The sequence below is a fragment of the Penicillium subrubescens genome, assembly GCF_028828155.1.
Source record: "Penicillium subrubescens strain IBT 31985 chromosome Unknown utg000007l_segment0_segment0, whole genome shotgun sequence".
Lineage (NCBI taxonomy): Eukaryota > Fungi > Ascomycota > Eurotiomycetes > Eurotiales > Aspergillaceae > Penicillium > Penicillium subrubescens.
The window spans coordinates 1046067-1058827 of record NW_026643157.1 but is presented as its reverse complement, the minus strand read 5'-3'; the positions used below and the strand labels follow the sequence as shown (position 1 = coordinate 1058827).

Sequence of the window (12761 nt, the reverse complement as noted above, 5' to 3'; positions counted from 1 at the left end):
TCTGTCAGCAAACCATATAACTAAGTTAGCACCAGACCTTTACCTATGGCCGCCATCAGACAATGAGTTCCTCAGGCTGTGAATGATACCTAATCCCTGCATCACTGCATCCCCCCTCCCCAAAACCCCAACCCTCGTCGCTTCCCACAGCCCTGGGATCGGTCAATGCGACACTACGAATCACCACCAGGCGGACCCCGGGACTCGTGGATGGGCGCGCCTCCTGGTTCGTTCCCAAGGCGCTTTGGGCGACCCTTTTTTCTCATGCTGATGCGTTTCCTTTTTCCTTCAACCAGGTCGCTGGTACTGCCCGGCCCACCTCAATCGGACACCCTGACTCAGGCGCTGCGTCGATCGGGCAGTGCCGCTTATCATTCTTATGTATCAACTTTTGTCGACTTGACACCCCTGGTTTAAAGTTTCGCATGGATGGTCCGGACCATAACTGGACCTGTATTAAAATATTCACCCCCTTTCTCGTTCTCGTACGGAGGATTCGGTGCAATGCTAATCATATGATACTCCGATGAACTCCTCGGAGTATTCGTTCAGACCCATCACTTTGTAACGCTTCGCTAAGGGATAGTACAGAATAATCTCCCCATTTTGGCCGAAGTGCGGCCGAAGGGCAGCCTAAGACTCAGGGTACCCTACTCCGTAGTCGGTTCCACATCCTCTCCGCCCCCGAACATCCCCCAAACTGGCAAACTGGCAGTCTCCAAGATCATGAAGACGGGCAAAACCCGATCACCCTTCTTCTGATTAGCGGATCGCTGTGGGAGCTCCCCATCATCGTCACTTTGCTCCCCGTCTCACGGACCACCTTCTGGTCGAGAGGCCTCCCTTGCAGGAGACGGTGTACGGGTTACCCGATCTCCGGATCTCCCGATGGCCTCTGGAAATTTGGTCGATGTTGACCTGCGAACACCTCCCTCTTTAACCCCCACTTTGTCGCTTGCCTTATGCTGTTCTTGGGATTTGCTCTGCTGATCTCCCGTCTTGCGATGTGCCCTGCTGACTCCTCATAATATGCATGTTGACGGTGTGATAATCAGGCCCGCGATGTTAAGATGCACTAACTTAGAGGCTCTTTTTGAAGAAGTCAAACATGATTCACGCCCTCTGCACTCCGTAGATCCTACTTATCATGTTTGTGCAAGTCTTACCCCAAGCTGCAGCTGCAACGCATGGCGATCTTAATTATGGACTTGCTTAGTTCTCCTAATTTTACGAGTTTAGTTCTACCTTCTCGGATAACATATTTCCTGAAATATGCCAGACTACACTATATTTTGATGTCAATATTAACCTGAAGTTGTAAAGAGTCCTCTGATCTGTAAGATGCCCAAGTAACTTGTACAGCACAGTAGTAGCAGTAAGGCACGGGAAGGGCACCTCAAGCCCCACGTCACCAAAAGGGAAAATTTTCTTGGCTTCGAAATTCCTCCACAGGTGTATACCAACCTGTTCTTCACCAACCACAAAAAATAACAAGCCAAACGCCCCGATCAACCAGTAGCAATTAACCTCACCAAGATCGACAGAGCCATCACACCCCCCGCTGCAAGCTCTCGTTCCTAAGAAAGAAACAGAAAAACCTGGGGAAAAAATCCAACTACCCCCCATCAGTCACAACCTTGTGACCAGTCAAGGACCGACCCGCAGTTCACGAGGATTCTCGCTTGATACACTACTGTACTCCATACAGGACCATCGCAGCAAGGAGCAACCGCAATAGCCGCGGAGATAGGAGATCGCGCGATCATTTCCTCTCCGCGATGCATACATTGAAAGCAACCGCCGCGTCGTCGCTGTCGCTACCAGCCGAGACCTACATCTACACGATCGCGGCGTCGGCGCCTGGTATTTTTGCCGCGATTAGCTCGGATGACTCGCTGCGTGTTTTTGATGCTGCGACTCTCGATCGTGTCTCGGTGATCTCGAATAAGACTCATGATGCCGGCGTTACTTCGCTAAGGAGTTATGCGGCGGGTGAGTCGCAGCTCTTGGTGACTGGTGGTCGTGAGGGGAAGGTGAAGTTGTGGGATGTGCGGGCTGGTAATGCGGTTGTGGAGATGGAAACGGGTGAGTTTGGCTGATTGATCTTATCTTTTTTGATTTGTTGCTCTGAGTGTTTTTTTGATCTTCACGGTGGGGGTTGTGAGGTTTCTGGTACATTTTCTGCGGGTACCAGCTGCGATTAGAGTTATGCTGCATCTTCGAGTGGGCTTGAAAGGAGTCGGGCAATTTTCTTTCGTCTCAGGGACTACGTTGTCTAGTCATTCGGAGTTTTGTCATCTGCTTGACATAGATTGGCTGATCATTCTATGTGTTTCTAGCGAGACATGCCCCCGTGCTTTCGGTGGCTTGCAATCCAGAGAACAACACGATCGTGGCAGGAACCGAACTTCTCTCCTCGCAGGCAGTAGTTGCATTTTGGTAAGTGTCTTCTTGGAACGGTCAACAGGGAGATCGATTTCACATCGTATTGATTGAACTGCCCCCACTGATACATCCGATTCTCACTGCTAACAACCTCGAACAGGGATATTAGATCTCCACAGGCACCAAGGCTGCAATACGTGGAAAGCCACAACGACGATATCACAGAGGTAAACAGCTTTCCCTTTGCCTTCTCACCCTAGATATTATTCAAGCAAACCCGCACGCAACGCCTCTTTGATCTCGGAAATTACAACTAATCTGACCGCGGCGGTAACACAGCTTCAATACCACCCGACTCGCAGCAACATGTTACTATCCGGCAGCACGGACGGACTCGTCAACGTCTACGACACGACAATCGCAGACGAAGACGAAGCCCTCGTGCAAGTCATCAACCACGGCTCCGTCCACCACGCAGGCTTCCTCTCCGAGCGCACCATCTACGCCCTCAGCCACGACGAGCAATTCTCCATCCACGCGGCCACTGATCCCGATGATTCTGCACAGGAGCCCGAACCCGTGCATTTCGACGACGTCCGCGAGCCATTGGGCTGCGAGTACGTCGTGCAGTTGTGTCTCGGTGCGCAGGGGCCGTACATTGCGGCTGGTAATAAGATGTACGTGTACAGTACATATACCCCGGTGAAGGAAAATCTTGCTGTAGTCGAAATACTAATTTTTCCCCCTGCTGGGGCCCGCAGCGATAAACGTTTGGATTTGATTCCGCTCGTGTCAACTCCGACATGGCGGTTTGACCTAGATAACCTCTGGCGTTTACCCGGCGCCCACGGCGATGAGGTCGTACGATCGGTCTACTTGGATGAACAGGTATGTCTCAGCCGAACTTTGAAGACTGGCATCAAGCCTGGCGTCCAGTGTTTACGCGGGTAACTAATATAATGTCTCGGGTGTGTCACAGAGTCAATCCGTCTTTACTTGTGGTGAGGACGGCTTTGTGCGGGCCTGGAAACCGGTTGATGGGGGTGACGAGGATGTTCAGAATCCGGCTGGATCTGGAAAGATTTCTCGGCCCAAGGACAAGAAGCAGAAGGATCGGTTTAAACCGTATTAGTTTTGCTAAATACTGCGGCTGATTGCAGTTTGTCTTGTGTAGCATGGGGAGTTGGGACGGTGGGTAAAATTAGAATAGCAATGTGACTGATGACTCTTTATTTTGTTTTGTCTAAGGTTAGATCTGGACTAAGCTTCGGGGCCGAACGACTCATCACGTGGTTCTCGGTGATTGATGTGTGTTCTTAATTTGGGGGCCAAAACCTTCGTCCTGGTCAAGATACTGAAACAGCACATCTGGCCCAACAAATATTCCCTTGAGTGAAAAAGCGTCTAGCTTTAAGAGCAAGTGCCCCGAGCGATGGGTGGCAATGTTCCATTCAGTAGCAAAGGGTGTGCGACATGTAGAAAACGCAAAGTCAAGGTGAGCGCAAGATGTCGTGCTTAACCATGATCAAATATTTATCAACACTCACCTTTGATCCAGTGTGACCTCCAGAAGCCGGAGTGTGGAGGGTGCATTAAACGTCGGTTGGTTTGTCCGGGGTATATACAAGGCCACCGCTTTTTTGCCCACTACAGCACCACGCATCAACCAGGAGAGTCAGATAATACCTCAAAGGCCAAGGTACACATGGTAAATCGGGCTCAATTGCTTCCACTCAAAATTGAGGAACATTCTCAAATTCGGATGCAACTCCATGCATCATTTATGGACTCATATTACCCCTCGACCTTGGACATAAAGTCTATCCGAGAGGTTGATCTATTCTTCCAGCTCATGTCGAGCTTCATTCACCTGCCAGAAAAGACAGTTATGCTAGAGACAGCCATGTCTGCTCTTTCATGTTTATATTTTGGCGCTGTAAATCAAAACCAGCGCCTTCTTCGCCAGGGCACACAGCTATATAATAATACGATTCACTTCATGACGAGTCGGATACACAAAAGCACTATCACGGATGATATAATATACACCAGTGTTATATTCAAAGCAATTGAGGTATTACATCACAGGATCCCTCACTTGGAATTGCAAAGGACTGATGGTTTCAGACGTTCAATTGTCCAGGTGGGACCAAGTCCATAGGGGCTCATATGGATGGTCATAATACGTTTCTCAGACGCCTCGACCATCCGAAACCAAATTCTCTCATGAAACATGTCTTCAAACTTCAGAAGCAAGGGCTGGTAAGAGATATTCCGGATACCTATCCTCTTCGGCATTCCGCTGAATTATCATGGTTCACCAATCAGATGTACGCTCCGATGTTATTCAAAAGCTTCGGCAGCGACTTTGATTATCTGAAGCAATACAACACCGACAGGCCGTTCGACGAGCTTTTCGAAATCTATGTTGAAATTACAATCCTCGCCGCGGCCGCCAACTCGATCAACAAGTTAGATCAAGATTGCGAACACCTACTCTGGTCATGCCGAGCACACCAAAGGAAAGCACTTGAATGGTACTCTCGGAATCTAGAGAGTATCGGGGGCCGACCAATCTCTTGTTCCATCGACAAGTTGAAACATATCAAGGTCCCCCTCCCGTCAGCCAAGAGTATGTTCGATTCATTCTATGAATTTGGTTCACTCCGACAGGCAGAGTTACATGTGTTCTTCTGGAAAGCGATGATCATCATTCAACTATTGATTTACCGAGCCCAGGTTCTGGTTCTACATTGTTCCAGGCCTGATCATCAACGCGCCTCTATCGAGAGCATTCCAACGGATCCTGGAGCGTATAGTGAATGTATGATTGCCGGAAAATACGCAGATGAGATGTGTCGGGCTATACCATACTTTCTGCAGGACGGGATGGGATCTTACGGCATGTTGAAGATCACAGTCAATCTTCCTTACATCCTCAAGTCATATACACACCTGAGATGCAAAGAAAAGTTTCTCTGGATTCAAAAGATCTGTCAATCAGTTGCCAGCGATGGCAATGACCTGGCTTTGTGCCATAGTCAGGTGTGGTGGAAGTATTGGTTCTTGTGTGAGGATCCAACGACAAACTACATTCGCAGCTTGGCGTTCAATGAGGATTATACGGAAAGGTACCATGTTTCTGTGGAAGGTGACTTTGTGAAGGTGATCAAGGTGACCAAGGATGGGGAATCTTCTGTAGCGTCAGAGATTTCAGACATGCCAGCAGCGAGACATGTATTGGATGTTTCAGATACAAGAGAGCCGCTAGAGTTATCTCAGATTCTATCTTAATGAAAATTGGAATTACGTAGACAATCCGAGGATTTTATTGACAAATTGCTCTTAAAATCCAAAGGATCGAGCATAAGCGGCTTATCAAATCAAATTTAAGGAAGCAGCAGCATTGGATCGAGATAGTTTCATCATCAGTGCAAGATCTATAGAAGTCACGTGACAATGACCAAAAACTTAAAACCTGAAAACACTGGCCAACAATTTCTTATCGCCCAGGAACCGAGTTTTTTCAATCTTATCCGTTGCCCTTTTCGCTCTTTTCTCAAGAGGGACCGCATTTCTTGACACGTCCTTTCTCTCGATAGCCTCACATTGGACCCTCTCACATGAGATAATACTAGAGCAATCAGACGGTCCAATCTCTCAATATTTCCACCTCTAAACGCCCGAGCCTCATCATCTCCACCTACCTACCCTCTGCCCGCCAAATCTCTCTCTTGAGACGACCTCCCTCCCTCCTTCAATACAATGGACGCACAAGCCTATCTCATCCGACACGGATGGTCTGGTCCCGGCAACCCTCTTAACCCAAACCAGCGCCCAGGCCCACACGGCGGTCTCGGTCTCACAAAGCCCATTCTCGTCGCGCGCAAACAGAACAACCACGGCGTGGGCAAGAAGACAACAAAAGATCCTACAAATCAGTGGTGGTTGCGCGGATTCGAAGATGCACTCAAGGGATTCGGCGAGGAAAAGACAACTGATGCCGGATCAAATAATGCGTTGACGAGCGAATTATATCGCCACTTTGTGCGCGGCGAATGTCTTGCTGGTACCATGAAGCAGAAGACCGTGGATGAGCCGGAAGAGAAGTCCAAGTCTAAATCAAAGCGGAAGCGTGATCCCGAAGATGAGGATGAGCGTCGGGCTAAGAAGGAGGAGAAAGCTGCACGGAAAGAGGAGAAGCGCAAGCGTCGCAAGGTTAAGGGAGATGAGGAAGCTACCGAGTCTGCGACTGTGTCTTCGAGTGATTCTTCGGGCTCGGAGAAGCGCAAAGAGAGCAAAGAGGAGCGCCGATTGAGGAGGAAGGAGAAGAAGGAGCGGAAGGAGCGGAAAGCAGAGGAGAAGAAGTTGAAGAAGGCCAAGCGCTCTGCCAGCGAGGAGGATTATCCTACACCGATGTCGACTGATGAGGATCTTGACGATGCACGGGTGGATACTGCTGAATCAGATGAAACCCCTGCCACGACCAAAGAGAAGAAGGAAAAGAAGGAGAGCAAGAAGTCCAAGTCCAAGAATAAGGACAGCGAAGGGGAACAGAAGTCCGATACGAAGAAGTCCAAAAAGGAGAAAAAGGAAAAGAAGGAAAAGTCCGCTTGAGCTATACGCCCACAATTAAATGTACGAGTGGCGTAATAGACAGTGTTTTGCATTGCCCTGGGATCGGATACATAGATTTTGCATACGCCATTGATTCTCGCGATCAAGATACCCCTTTCGTTTGGCGAGGATAATGAATCCAAAAAGAAGTTATTTTTTCACTCCATCTCATGTATTCAGTAGTGCGTTTGTTCTTCATTTTGGTCGTATCAGCCCTGCACCGGCAATTTCCCAGGTTTGCCAGACAAAATCCACGGACGTCTCTCCCAGAAGTCATCCTTGATGATATCAATATGATCAACTACAACTTGTGCCTTTCGGCGCAACTTCTTGAGTTTGTCTTGCTGTGAACGTGACTGTTTCGCCTCTGGAAGCGAGTCCTCTTCTTGGGATGCTGGTGCCTCCTTGGGGTCTTGGAGCTCATACTATAAGTCAAGGTCAGTGGCTTGAATCAAAAATTTCGGAAAGCGGTCGGTCTCGTTCTTACTTGGCGGTAGAGCACACTTCCTTTCTTATAGATCTCTTCCTCGTTATTGTAGTTGATACCAAAGCGCTTGAAGAGGATCTCATTTTTGTCGGCGGACACGGTTCCCTGATATGTGTCAGTAAACCATACGACTTTCTTGCTTGGAGTTTATCAGCGCATCTTTAAGAATAATGATACCTTCAATTCTTGCTCTGCATCTGTGTTGCTCATACCACCCTGCAGGACCATCGTCCAGAAAGTCGTATTGTAGAGATTGTTGATGTGGCCTATAAGTTATGGATGAGCAAGCCTGATTCATCGCGATGGAAAATGATACTGCTTTTCAGTGAAATTCAGGTAGACTTACAATCGACTTGTCGCCAGCTCATATAATCCCGCAAGATTCGTGACGATGGATAGATGACCGCTCGTCCATCAAAGGAAGGCAGATTAGGTGGTTGGAGAGGTGTCGATGGGAAATATATCGACCATAGATGAATGTAGTATGCGGTAAAAGTTGACACGATGGTAGTGACCAATTTTCTGAATTCAAGATCGCAATCAGGGGGCCGCGACGAAGACCAGCAGGCCAATAGGACAAAAAGGCATGATTGACTTACGCATTTCGTCTCTCAAAGAGCTGACAGCTCGGGTGGAAGACAAAGCTGAAATATCCATGTTAGGGAAAAGGATATTCAGGAAAGGTGCTTGCAAAGAAAGATGAGACAAACCTGTACTCGTCACTAACACCATAGGCAATGCATAGATCCGGAAGATCTTTCATGACCTCAACCGCCGCAGCATTCATGAGGTCGAGTGCACGTCGGTCATTCGGCTTGACAAAAGCATAGTGATCTGATAGCCTATGGGAGGTCAGAAATATGCGATGAACAATGGTGGGCTGGCATGTAGGCCTAGCAAGCCATCTGTGCAGCCTCAAATAGCCTGCTAGACCCGTAGAGTTCCTTAGGGGACATTGGTTTACTCGAAACAAATGTGTACGAGCATTAAATCGGGTCATAGAACTCGAGGGCTTACTTGTGAAATCCTCTTCCGTCAATGCGGACCACGATCCACGTATTGGGAAGCAGGACGTCAGGCTGCTCGAAGTCCTTGACGTATTCGAATCTTCGCATGGTTAGTTGACAATCTAGACTTGCAGAAGTTTTTTAAAACTAGCCTGGAGTTAGCCATAGCTCCTCTTCGCTCCTCGCGGTGTCTAGAGGTGTGTTGAGTGTCGAGTGTGTGTGGATTTCTTGCGGCGGCAGACGAGTCATGATTTTGTGCGGCGATTTGCTGCCCGCCCAACTCCAAACTATCGCGGAAGGCCCGACTGTGCTTGAAATACCCACCAGACAACAGTTACAACATTAACTTACATTCAAGCTGTTCGCTATAGTCTAGTGGAAGACTAAATGTATGGTCCTTTTGATTTTACTGGATTTATACGATTCAAGCAGAATTGTGGAAGATGTATGTGCCATATTGATTCTCTTAGGAAATAATAGTTGTTGTCTAAAGCATACAAACGAAGCCGTCGGGGTGTAAAATTCTCCAGAATACAGAAGGATGGGAGAAAACCAGAATAACGAGGGGTCTGCACCATAGAAATATCATGAATGAGCGATCTCAGGGATTGAAATATCTTCATCCCCAGCTTCACTGGCTCGCTCACTAGTCTCGCTTGCCTTGTCAGACTTGCGCGACTTGCGCGAGAAGAAGCCCAGGCTACTCCGCGTCGAACGATCTGCGGAGGGCACACTGGAGGCAGTGCTGTCTATGCTCTTTCCAAGCTGCGCCTCGCTAGCTGCGTCCTCTTCAATGTCACCTTGAGAGGACTCGCCCTTCTTGGAGAATAGACCCGAACGGTCTTTCCAAGAACTGAACTTGCTAGAGCTACCCTTGCGAGTAATTTTGCGTATGAATGATTCTTTAGACGCATTATCCACGGATGCACCAGATGGCATGCGCTCCAAAGATTCATACGACTCGCCAGTGAAATGGGAGAGCGAACGGGAATCCCGCGATGTGCGGTGCTCAGATGGGGATCCATCATCCACGTGAGGATCGAAGGGAGCCTCGGAGTCTTTATCCTTATCCTGGTTTGACTTTCTACTGGAGAAGATTGCCGTGAATGTTGGTGCAGCCGGGTTGAGCTTGGGAGTGACCGGGCGATGGGACGACGACGGCCGTGTGCCGATTGGAGCTTGAAGCGGTCGCAGCTGGCGCTCATACGTTTCTTCAACGAAATCAGGTTCGCCGGTCAGTCCCAGCGGGAGATGCCCGGTAGATCCATACGAAAGGGATGGACGACGTGATGGTGCTCGGGACCATGTGGATGGTGACGCCCAATCCAGACCGAGTGGGCTATTGCGGTGACCCGTCTGTTCAGCAGACGGCCACCCGAAATGGCGATTATCCGTGGAGGGATGAGGAAGCTGGTTTTGATTGTCAAAAGAAAAGGTCGACGAAGGACGAGGGGATAGAGAGCCGCGACGAACGTTTCCAAGAAGAGAGGAGGGATCAATAGGATCATGCCGTGGGCTAAACTGATTGTAGCCAGTGCTCAAGTCGGAGTTTCCACGACTGCTAGTGCCACCGAATCCGAATTTACTAGATGAGAAGATGCTCGAGAATGCAGCGCGTCTAGATGGCGGGTGATCCGACGAACTATCCGCAGTCACTCCAGTTGTGTTGCTTCGAGGGAACAAGGACATGGGGTTCGCCCAATTGCCTGTATAGCTCAGTCTCCGACGTCGTGCACCAATGGGGTCCATCTCATCAATGTTACGTGGGAAAGACTGGCTCTGCCCTGGCTTCAATGTCCCCAACATTGGTGGTTCGTCAGCTAGCGTCTTTCCTCGAGGTCGATGGAAGCCAAAAAGCCCAGAAAGTCGTCGAGACGCGCTCTTGGGCCGCTCCCCGGCAGCAGACAGCCCCACCGGCTGAGAATCAGAGTCCCGTCGGTTAAGCGTCTCAAGTGGGCTGGCAAAGATACTACCCGGCCTGCTTCCAGAAGATGCAGGTGAAGCGGGACCGATGCCAAAGTTTTCCAAAGGACTACCCGTTGCTTCCATGGTAGAGAAGCGTGGCCGGGTCAGCGGTCGCGGGAACTCCGGTGACTCCTCGTCACCAAGAAGGTCAGACGGCAACAAAGCATCTGCCCGAGGGCTCATTTGAGGGTTATTGAATCCAGCTTCCGCATCTGAACGCATTATCTCGGGTGGATCAGAAAGACCGGGAAGGGCCATTCCATTGTTGATGTTGAAAAATGCAGAGCTAGGAGGGAAAGTAGGCGAGTTCGTTGAAGGAGGGTTGTAGCTGAGACCAGTAGGGAAAGCTGTCTCTACCCCTGGGAAGTTCACAGGAGAAGAGACATTGCTGGTCAGTGAGCTGCGATGACGCCGCGGTCGAATGGTTGCGGTATTTGACAGGTCCAGATCCAATGTTGGGAGGGAGAATGGACCCGAGCTGCTTGGCCGTTGATTAGTGAGCCATTTCAGTCGTTCCTGGGCTTCTTGATACTGCTGTTGGGCTTGCGCATGGAGATTGACTAGAGTTGCATATCGGGCATGTAAGCTGTTCAACTTCATCTCCCATTGGCGGGCCCGCTCATTGTCAATTCGATCCAGCTCCTTGCCATCCTCACTCTCCCCATCTTGAAGGCCCTTTCTCTCATCCTCAAGCTTCTTGATTCGTCCGCCCTTGTCTTGAATCTCATCATCGATGATTTTCATATCCGCTTGCTCCTTCGCAATCTTCTCGCGAATTTCATCTCCTCGTGCCTTGCCATCTTCCTCCACTCGAGACTTGTCTTCTTTCGCTTGAGCAGCATCGGAATTCATGCGCGAGATCTTCTCCTGCCATCGAAGAATGTCGTTTTTGCGCTTGTCGCGTTCTGCTTCCTTTTGCTGAAGAAGTCTCATGCGCTTCGTCTTTTCACTTTGCACGGTGCGGTTGACGCTTTCAAGTTTCGAAACATGCTTTTTCAGATCCCCACTGACTTCGTCCTTCTCCTTCACACGCTTCTTCAGGTCATCACGCTGCTTCTCAAGATCCTTGAGTAATGCAATATGTTCGTCGTCTTCCTCCGCTGCTTGTTTTTCCACATTGTCGTTTTCTTGTTGTAAAGCTTTCAAGCGATCCGCTAATTGTTCCAAACTCTCGTCACGATTGCTCCGGTGGCCATTCCGGCGGGATTCGTCGAATTGACTATGCGAATAGTCTGCGGCCCCTGTAGCAGGCGATGACTTACGACCTGTCGACGGCCGCTTCCCGGGCATCTGACCCGCACTGTGCTCACGAGACATGACCGGGGCGGATGAAGTGGGCAAGCCGGCCGTAGATCTGGGAATCGACGCTCTGATCGTTGGGCCGCCAGCAGTTGCATCTTGCTGGGCCTGAGATAGCGGGAGGGATTTCGTTCGCACATGAAGGATAGCACTAGGGGTTTGGAAATTCGCTGCGCTGACGGAAAGAACGCAGATATGATAAATGCTTCCCGGAATGAGGTTCAGAATTTCGACTGCGGTCTCTGCCCGTTTCGACTCGCCCACTGTAGATATTTGTTAGGTATGCAGTCGAATTTTGGCAGAGATTCTAACCGCTGCGGGAATAAGGCATACCTTTGACATTGTTCACCTGAATGATATGCTTGTGTATGGAATTATGAAAGTCCGGCTGTTTCCAAGCCAAACGAACCTCACGCGCTGTAATCTCCTCAAGGGTCACCTCTGGGGGCGGCGGAATGTCGAGACCCAGCTTCTCCACCAGGACATCATTTGGGGTCTGGCAGACCTGCCATGCTCGGTACAGGAGCCTGAGTTTCAATTCGCAGCAACGGTCAGCCCAGAACTTAAATACTCCGAAAGGGTAGGGTACTCACCAGACGAGGGCCCACAGGATCGAGACGGCAAGAAACAGAGCCATGAGGCCTCGCACCTTCACTCGCGGGACAACAGTTGGATAGGCATCGAAGGCGAGATAGAATGGCTCATACATCCCAGCGTCAGTCACCCATGGACGCGGGCAGCGAGGACGAAGGAGAGGTGGTAGAACGGGGAAACTGCAATGGCAGAGTCGATCGGCTTCTCCATCACGGTGGGACATGAATGTCACCTGACCCAAGTTTAGTCAGGGTCTCACATTTTGGGACTAGCGTGATCACATTTATGGGATCGGCCGCTAGTCTAAATACAGACTAGCGTATCCAATCTTAGTGACCTCGGCATCGATGGCTGGGCTTACCTAATAAACGTTGGGTGTTGAATAACTATGTTGATGAAGGGCCAAC

At 49.7% G+C, this 12761-nt stretch overlaps 5 protein-coding genes across 5 annotated transcripts; 3 read left to right on the top strand and 2 right to left on the bottom strand.

Annotated features, from left to right (window-relative positions):
- Positions 1 to 1778: 1778 nt before the first annotated feature.
- N7473_010153 (uncharacterized protein) lies at positions 1779 to 3517 on the top strand (the record flags this gene model as incomplete). Its single annotated transcript, XM_057156092.1, has 6 exons — positions 1779 to 2085; positions 2340 to 2439; positions 2546 to 2612; positions 2725 to 3062; positions 3147 to 3273; positions 3365 to 3517. 6 exons carry the CDS (start codon positions 1779 to 1781, stop codon positions 3515 to 3517), a joined length of 1092 nt encoding a protein of 363 aa, XP_057004747.1.
- A 1208-nt stretch (positions 3518 to 4725) lies between these two features.
- N7473_010152 (uncharacterized protein) lies at positions 4726 to 5679 on the top strand (the record flags this gene model as incomplete). Its single annotated transcript, XM_057156091.1, has 1 exon — positions 4726 to 5679. The coding sequence occupies one exon, from the start codon at positions 4726 to 4728 to the stop codon at positions 5677 to 5679; it is 954 nt and encodes a 317-aa protein (XP_057004746.1).
- Positions 5680 to 6150: 471 nt separating this feature from the next.
- Positions 6151 to 7002, top strand: N7473_010151 (uncharacterized protein; the record flags this gene model as incomplete). Its single annotated transcript, XM_057156090.1, has 1 exon — positions 6151 to 7002. The coding sequence occupies one exon, from the start codon at positions 6151 to 6153 to the stop codon at positions 7000 to 7002; it is 852 nt and encodes a 283-aa protein (XP_057004745.1).
- A 209-nt stretch (positions 7003 to 7211) lies between these two features.
- Positions 7212 to 8604, bottom strand: N7473_010150 (tRNA guanylyltransferase; the record flags this gene model as incomplete). Its single annotated transcript, XM_057156089.1, has 7 exons — positions 7212 to 7427; positions 7490 to 7594; positions 7667 to 7755; positions 7836 to 8011; positions 8089 to 8133; positions 8200 to 8331; positions 8507 to 8604. 7 exons carry the CDS (start codon positions 8602 to 8604, stop codon positions 7212 to 7214), a joined length of 861 nt encoding a protein of 286 aa, XP_057004744.1.
- Positions 8605 to 9081: 477 nt separating this feature from the next.
- Positions 9082 to 12577, bottom strand: N7473_010149 (Fibronectin type III domain protein; the record flags this gene model as incomplete). The annotated part of the gene is made up of 3 exons (XM_057156088.1): positions 9082 to 12023; positions 12094 to 12287; positions 12354 to 12577. 3 exons carry the CDS (start codon positions 12575 to 12577, stop codon positions 9082 to 9084), a joined length of 3360 nt encoding a protein of 1119 aa, XP_057004743.1.
- Positions 12578 to 12761: the final 184 nt, after the last annotated feature.